This window comes from Anabrus simplex, chromosome 1 (genome assembly GCF_040414725.1).
Source record: "Anabrus simplex isolate iqAnaSimp1 chromosome 1, ASM4041472v1, whole genome shotgun sequence".
Classification (NCBI taxonomy): Eukaryota; Metazoa; Arthropoda; class Insecta; order Orthoptera; family Tettigoniidae; genus Anabrus; species Anabrus simplex.
The window spans coordinates 438,606,787-438,615,669 of record NC_090265.1 but is presented as its reverse complement, the minus strand read 5'-3'; the positions used below and the strand labels follow the sequence as shown (position 1 = coordinate 438,615,669).

The window sequence follows — 8,883 nt, the reverse complement described above, 5'->3', positions numbered from 1 at the left end:
ATCTTCATCTGTCTATGAATTGTTAGGCAACATATCATTTTTGTGTATATTAGCTGTTGGTACTTGAGTCACACTAACATTACTAGCTGGTGGTGATGAAAACGTCATATGCCTGGCAGATATATTTATCAATAACAATAATTGTTTCTTAATACCAGTGAGGAAAATAAAGCTCGTTCTCATCACCAGGAATTGTAGAATATTAAATTAATATCCTTACAAGTGCAGAATATCTCATCTGATAAAGTTTTGAATATCAAATATCTAGGGAAAGAAATTTATTGAATGAAATTTAGAAGATGTAAACTAACTTCGAGTCACAAATGTAAATAAAAGCTACTTTAGTGTCAGGAAGCTTCTAAGCTCAAAATTTTACTATCCATATAAATAAAATGATAGTTTTTCTGTACACTAACTGTTTTGCCACATTCTTGGCTTTTAACTCGGATTAGGTATACAAAACTCGAAGATACTCAGGTTCAGATCAATTTTTATCCGTCTGTCTGTCTTCTGTGACATCAGAGGAAAATAGCGTAACATATTTTTCAAAACTCGGCATTTAAGTTCAAGGATAACGCTATATTATATTCCTTTGATTAGTGCACTCTGGTGTAGCAATTAAAGGCGACAAAACAAGAAACGGCAAATTTCTAAGTTAATATCATCTGCATCAAAAACTAAGTCACATAACACAATTTATGAACAATATTTATGATCTGTTGTGTTTGAAACATTTTTACAGTGCAAGGAATAATAATGGAGATCTCTTACAAACCTCCATGTATCTCCGGAAGAGTTAGTTATATCTCGAATGTGTACCAAACTCCATTATTGAAAATCTCATTTCCAATATTTAATATATCTGATACAATTTAAGCGCATGAACTATAATAACGGCGATATATAACGAATTTCAGGTTTTTATTACACATGGAAATACTTTTCAGTAGTCATGGTAACAAGCTAACTGGCGATGGTGTTGGGTGGTGGTGGTTGTTGTGACTGAGTTTTTATAAGGTGTAATGACTACCTAAATGAGAAAAGAAATGTGAATGACCGATCACTCGAAGAATGAGGGAGAAAGATATAAGTGTGTGTTTAGTGGGAGTGGGGATTTGGAAGCCTTGGCCTTCAATGTCCTAATATCGCCGAGCCGGAAGGAAATAAAATGTGATGACCTAGGCCTACAATGTTCCAAGCCCCTTAAGCAGTAACATTACACTAGTAAACTCGAATCCTCGTATTCCTCTTTTCAGGCACACCCCCAAGGGAGGTAAACTGCACCACATAGCAGCCTTCCCACCATTCTTAAATCTCTAGAAGTACGGGGAATCGAATCCGAATCGAGGGCAGCAGCTAATAGCGCTAACCGTTACGCTGCAGAGGTGGATCTACATTGCGCTGACTATCTACTGTTAGTTGTATGCTTTGTCTCTTCAGCTGCCAGTCATCTCCGCTAGATGACATTATTGCAGCAATTATAAAAACTAATCGTCCATGACGGATACACAATAGCTAGTCTACAATACAAAATTCAGGTTTAACGATACACCAGCTCTTCTGTAGGACGCTGAAAATTATAGAAGAGTCACCTAAGGAAACAATACCTGAAGACTTCGTAGCTTTCAGTACACAAAATCATCTTGCAATAAACCAGACGTTACAGCGTTAATCCCAAGTCAATGACTGAGATGGTTGGTTATATATTTGTGTTCTTTGATTGGTTGGTTGGTTGGTTGGTTGGTTGGTTGGTTGGTTGGTTGATGCAGAACAGGTTTCGGCCTACGAGTGGTCACGGCTGGACCGTAGCCAGACAGCTCAACATTCGGAGCGAGCAAACGAGCAGAGGACATCTGCATTCGGGAAACGGAGAGGGGATGGTCCCCACCGTCGGCTGTCCTGATAACGGTTTTCCGTGGTTCTCCATTCCCCTGCACTAAGGCACTAAGGCGGGACGATCCAGGGGTGCCGACACCCTAATTTTCACCGTACATCTCCTCCACCACTCCTTTGCCTGAGAGGAGGCGTCACCTTGTACGAGATCCGCCATACACCTTCAGGGTATGGCATGAAACCAATGTAGCAGCAGCAGCAGCAGCAGCAGCAGCAGCAGTAGTAGTAGCAGTAGCAGTAGTAGAGATGGTTTGTACATATTTGTCGTAACAATGGTCTAATAAACCGAGCTCTGACTGGACAGTCTGATGGTAAAAGACCTTTCGACAGAGGGTTTTGCTGGAGACATCGAGTGGAATGGGATCGTCACGACGTCGGAGTAAGGATGAAGCCCTTCACAGGAGAGCATGGTTTTAATTGTAGCTATGTGGAATCTCAAAAACAATTCCATATTTAAAGATACCGGCCCAATAAAAAAGGTCAATTCAGATGCTGCTTCGATTAGTCGGGAGAAAACGTTTACGTGAAAGTCAGCAACAAAAGAACTACAAGAAATAGAAGGCCAAGGAGTAGCTAGTATCAGAATGCGTCAACATTCATTCAGGAAATTCTAGCCTGAAGACAAATCTGCTCAGGACACCAGTTACTTATTAAAAACATTCTGTGTGGTGTTTGAAGAATTGCCTCTTGCCAGCAAGTGTGATTTGTCAGCAAGCATGTCCGTTTTCAAAGATACAGTTGCTAAGCTTTCTCCTTCAGCTCACCATAGCGCATATGGGCTGATCTGCAAATTACTTCTCAAGAATACAGTGGAAGTTACCAGGTTGAGAAACGGTTTTTCACGTAAATCTGAGAAAGCAGTGGATATCTAATGGAGAAGAAGCTCAATCAGTAGTTTGTCAAAGTCCTTTTCACATAAAGGGTGATTGTTTTGTATTTGGAGAAGTAATTCTGAACGAGTTGCTCACTTTGATTTGGTTCCGAGTAACCATACAGTTTGTGATGAGCTCTACTATCAGCAACTGGATCGGTTTTACGACGTTTTGAGATGACGCTACTGGCATTAATCAAGAGAAATCGCGTTGTGTTGCAGCAATACAGTGCTCTAGTACGAGGATGACCAGGTTGAATATACGACTTTGAAACTCGCCACTAGATGGGGGCTTCATTCATTCCATTCCTGACCGGATTAAAATTGTAAACATCATGTGGATATTCAAACTATGATGTGAAATGTCCGTTACGTACTTGTCTGCATTTCGATCTGTGCTCTAATGTCAACAATAACAAGTTATTATCCAAATGATTTTCATGTCTTATTACGAAACGATAGTGCATGAGCTTCACTGTGCCATTGATGCAAGTTGACTAGTATATCTAACGCTGAAGTAGTGTGTGTTGTTGACATTAAAACACACAACGAAATACAGATAGGTACCGTACTCCGCGAGCTATGTAACGGTCGATTCACGTCAGAGTTTCAAGGTCGTAAATCCAACCTGCTCTAGTACAGTGGGAAAAAATAATTCAACAGATAATTTAGAAATCTGATGAATCGACATCCAAATTACCGTCGATATGTTGCACTTTCTGACTATAGTTTATTTCGGTCCGTGGCATCTTTCTGAGGTGGATGGTTTGACACCATTTAAGACATCAGAGGACGAATTGGGGCAACTATTCATTTATAGGGCGAGGAGTAAGGGATTGGAATAAATTATTAAGGGAAATGCTAGATACATTTCAATGTTCACTGAAAAATTTGAAGAAAAAGCTAGGTATACAGTTGTTAGGGTATCTGTCACCTGGGCGACAGTCCTAAATGCAGATAACTGATGGTTGATTGATTGGTTGGTTGACCACTAACGACCAGGACCTTTCAGAGTAAAGGTACTGTCTAGTGGCGAACGAAAGGCAAGTCTTCTTCCAATATATAATCTTCGAATGAACTTTTCAACATGTTCGATGTTCGTATATACAGATGAATTCAGCGATGAAAAGCAATACGTATCGTCGTGATTGTTACGAACTATATCTGATCTGCTTGAAGGAACTAGAAAGTTCGCGTCTTGTTGCAGTTCTTCGATATAGAATTTTCTTTTTGATATTTTACACCGCGTTCTAACGACAAGTCTTTAGCAGATCATCCTGATCTTCGTCGTCCGTATCGACCGTACGTCTGTGGAGCCGCTAAGGCTGTGTTCTGATAATGGTGGTTATTGGCAGAAGCAGTGCGGTACTGTTGCGAAGGGGCGCTGTTATCGCCTCGGATCACACGCTGTATCCACTTGACGTAGTTGGGTAGACGCGTGTAGATACCATACTTGCCCTTCTTCCCACAGCCTTCACCAAAACTCGTAATACCGAATACTGTCCAACGGTGGTTCTCTCTGCAGAGCAATGGGCCTCCGGAGTCCCCAGCACAGGAATCCATACGACCTCGTTTGTAGCCTGCGCAGAACATGTTACCAGTGATAAGGTAGTCTTCATACACATCTCGACACTCTTCAGTGTTGACAATTGGTACCTGAAACGAGAAGATAACGAAAATTAGTTGTACAAATTGACACCTCACCAAAAGTTACGAATACCATAGGTTTGATTTTATTGATGCCATATTCTTCCCATTTACAACTGTGCACTAGTACTGAACACAAAAGCGCAAACAATTTTGACCAATGACTCACATACTTCAATATGCAAACTTGTGTGAGATATTAATCATACAGGAGAGTAATGGCAATAGTAATGGGTGTGTCGTCCTTGCAAAAGAATTAGTTCTTGCATCTTATCAGGCTTGCTCAGTATCGGATCATCAAATTGTTCTAGTGGTAAACATTCCTACTCCTCTATGGCCGCACCGGTAAGCTCCCGAAGAGTGGCAGGAGGAGCTCAACTGCATACAAACTTCAACGTACAGTTTGATCTGAAACATGAACCCCTGCAGCTGGGATGAATTTCGATCTAAAGAGACATTGCATTAGATGTTGCCTGCGACCCACTGTTTAGAGATACCATTCCAGACGTGGCGTGGTAACACGACGACAATCGCTACGATACCAATCATTCTCTGCACTTAAGACATACTACCTTGACTTATCGGACTGAATGGCTCAGATGATAGACCGCTGGTCTTCTGAGCTCAGATTGTCCGGTTCGATCCCGACGCAGTCCGGCGGTGTTTGGAGGTACTCAAATACGCCAGCCTCATGTCACCAGCACGTGAAAGAACTCCTGTGAGGCAAATGTTCGCCATCAGTCTCTCCGGAAATCTACAAGTACAGTACGACGAAAGCTATTTTTTTCTTTTTTTTTTTTTTGCTATTTGCTTTACGTCGCACCGACACAGATATGTCGTATGGCGACGATGGGATAGGAAAGGCATAGGAATGGAAGAAAGTGGCTGTGGCTTTAATTAAGGTACAGCCCCAGCATTTGCCTGGTGTGAAAATGGGAAACCACGGAAAACCATCTTCAGGGCTGCCGACAGTGGGGTTCGAACCCACTATCTCCCGATTACTGGATACTGGCCGCACTTAAGCGACTGCAGCTATCGAGCTCGGTAGTACGACGAAAGACCAATAACATTATTATGATACATAACTGCTCGACAAAAGTTTGCTATGAATGACCTGTTGAAAATAAATCAACTATCTGGATTTTATCGAGCTCTTGCATTCGTTTTGCATGTCTATGATCGGTTACGTAGACTAACGAACGTCTGCTTGTGTGCCAATGCAGCAAAGATAGGTCAAATGCAAGGCCACAATTGAGAAGATAGTGGCTGTTTGTACAGGTCTGGTGTAGCTATAAGCTTGTATTAGGGATTTGCGGTCCGGCTCCATGGCTAAATGGTTAGCGTGTTGGCCTTTGGTCACAGGGGCCCCGGGTTCGATTCCCGGCAGGGTCGTAAATTTTAACCATCATTGGTTAATTTCGCTGGTACGGGGGCTGGGTGTATGAGTCGTCTTCATCATCATTTCATTCTCATCACGACGCGCAGGTCGCCTACGGGAGTCAAATCAAAAGACCTGCACCTGGCGAGCCGAAGTTGTCCTCGCACACTCCCGGCACTAAAAGACAACATTTCAGATTTTTGCGGGCGCAGATCCCACTGTCGGCAGCCCTGAAGATGGTTTTCCCTATTTTCCCACTTCCATATCATGCAAGTGCCGGGGCTGTACCTTAAAGTGTTAGCCGTGGATTATGGTGCGACATATTTTTCGATATATAGGACCTCTTTTTCTCCCTTGTGGGTGAAGTGGAAGGATGCATGATATGTACCCTGCATGCCGTAAGAGGCTACTAAGAGGGGAATATTCCAAAGTCTATACTCGCTCTCACGTACTCAAAGCCCAAAAACATATCCATGATTTTATGCTTTTCCGGGTAGCGGAGAGATTTTTTTTGCTAGTTGCTTTACGTCGCACCGACACAGATAGGTCTTATGGCGACGATAGGATAGGGAAGGCCTAGGAGGGGAAGGAAGCAGCCGTGGCCTTCATTAAGGTACAGCCCCAGCATTCGCCTGGTGTGAAAATGAGAAACCAAGGGAAACTATCTTCAGGGCTGCCGACAGTGGAACTCGAACCCACTACCTCCCGGATGCAAGCTCACAGCTGCATGACTCTAACCGCACGGCCAACTCGCCCGTTAGCGGGCAGATCTACGTATACGTTTTATTGATATAAAGTGACACAGAATAAGAACTGTTCATTAACAAAGAACGTAATGTCTATAAACTGAAAACAATATATTATTCATACGTAACACGGAGTAAACATTATTTTAACCAGAACATGAAACGGGGAAGAAGACTTCTGCTACGAAGTTAAGTATCTTCAGAGGCTCATTAGTTTGCGTTTGAAAGACGCAGGACTTTCCAAGAAAAGGTATATGTCGGGTGACACACTGTTGTTATAACTATTGTTAGCGCTGGGTTTCGAGCTTCATATCTCCAACTGGTGTGGCTTCTCAACCTTATTGTGGTGTTCGAGATAACGGGATCATCTACAAAGATGGTTAACATACCAACTTTTCAGCTAAAGGAGATGTACATATTTATCGGCAAAAATATTGCAACTTTCCTTTTTTCTTATAGAATATATTTTCTTAACTTGGCCAATTTTGAAAAATCTCCACTACTCCAAAATATACGCTTTTAAATGTATACCACATTCTACGTCTCTCTCTGTCGTATGTTTGTTGCTCAATATCCGTAACTTACGTTTTTTACCCCAACGTTTTCAACATATTCCAAAGACTCTTGAAGACATTTTACATTGTACAGTAATGCATTTTATTTATGTGAGGACAATGCTCAGAGACTCCTTTCTTTGACACAACTAATTTAAGTTTAATAAAGTAATTAGCAGAGGGGTACACTGAACACAAATTTCCGAGTCAAAAAGCGCTTCCAAAAATAATGTAATAAGAGCTCGCATAGACACGCTTTATTTTACAGACATATAAGGATACACTGTAGTAGGGTACTGATACGCACCACTCGTCGACGTAGTCGCCATTCTTGCCGAACCACTTGTTCCAACGGTAAACCAAGCCACCGTTGCCAGCGTGGAAGAAATCTGCGTCCAGTCCCTGAAGCCACGTCATGATGGCATACTGAACGGTTGTATCTTCGTTGAATCGCTTACCATCCACGTGTTTCTACAACGATCCTATGATATGGAAATCATTGGGTGCCAGGTCGGGACTGAAGAGAGGTTGGTCTAGTTGGTAGATTTCCTCACCAGGGGAGCGACAGTGAATGCTGCCAATTATAGTTCTCACAATTTCCTCGTTAACGCCCGGCACGCTTTTGAAGTCTACACTGCGACAATCGAGTCTGTCACAGACAGTCGTATATGAGCCATCTGCTACTGGACAGCAGTCGAGCCGACGGACGGTCCTGCTTGACGTTTGAGTCGACGATCGTTAAGGAGGAAATTGCGAGAACTTCAATGGAACACACTGGAGCGTTTGCGGGTAGCAATCCGCAGAAAAAGACCTGGATTTCTCTTAACAGGCAACCAACAGCACATGTGAACAGTTACGGTTCTTCCATAGGGAGATACTGGACTATCCTCCCTGCAGCTCCCATGTACCACCTAGCCATTTCCATCTCTTCTGACCGTTGAAGAAGCGATTCCACGACGATACGGCCGCTCAGCAGTCCACCATGACGAGGTTTCAAGGACTGGACGTAGAAATCTTTGATGCCGGCATCGAAGCCTTCGTGTACCGTTGGAACAAGTGCTTGGACAAGAATGGTGACTATGCTGAATACGAGTAGTAATGTGTAACAGTGCCCTACTAGTACTTATCCTTACATATATTCTTCTTCGTGTCCTTTTCCCAATTCCCTGGGATCGTTACATGTATGGATTTAACCCTATGTGGACGCAAGTACTCACTATCGCGCGCGTGAGTGCGTGTGTGTGTGTGTGTGTGTGGTGTTGTACGTAAATACAGACGAACATGAACACGCAACTCCCGAGAAAGAGGAATTAACCAGAAAAGGTTAAAATTCTCCAGGGCCCTCTGAACCGAAGGTCTGTACGCTGACCATTCAGACAATGAGCAGGAAAACTGTGTAGCCTTGTATCTGTCTGTAAAATAATTTTTGTCCGTGGGAATTCTTATTACATTATTTTTTTGAAGCTATCTTGTGTTGCCCTTTCAAATGGTCACACGGTTAATTTAAACATCGCGGTCGCATTGTCAAATAGCGCACAAGGTTGATTGTGTTTATTGCCTCTCAGCGGGTTACAACATGCATTTGCAGACTGCTCTATGTCCGATCGGCTGCTCTATTCACCAATTATTTAGTGGAGAACCATGTCGACTCCGAGGAGCGTTTTCCACAGGCCATGTGGTTATCTCAGGACAACTGGCGCTGTTTCAATTTGGAGATAGACCTACCAACAGCCAACTGAGTAATCTCTATATATATATAAAATAGCTTGTCCTGACTGACTGACTGATTCATCA

General features: G+C 42.7%; 1 protein-coding gene across 1 annotated transcript in view; it reads right to left on the bottom strand.

Moving 5' to 3' along the window:
• Nucleotides 1-3,736: 3,736 nt before the first annotated feature.
• Nucleotides 3,737-8,883, bottom strand: part of LOC136867049 (uncharacterized) — a 717,985-nt gene continuing 712,838 nt past the window's right edge. The window contains exon 9 of the mRNA XM_067144156.2: nucleotides 3,737-4,420. Coding sequence (XP_067000257.2) covers nucleotides 4,037-4,420 — 384 coding nt within the window. The 3' untranslated portion in view covers nucleotides 3,737-4,036. The remainder of the gene's footprint in view (nucleotides 4,421-8,883) is intronic.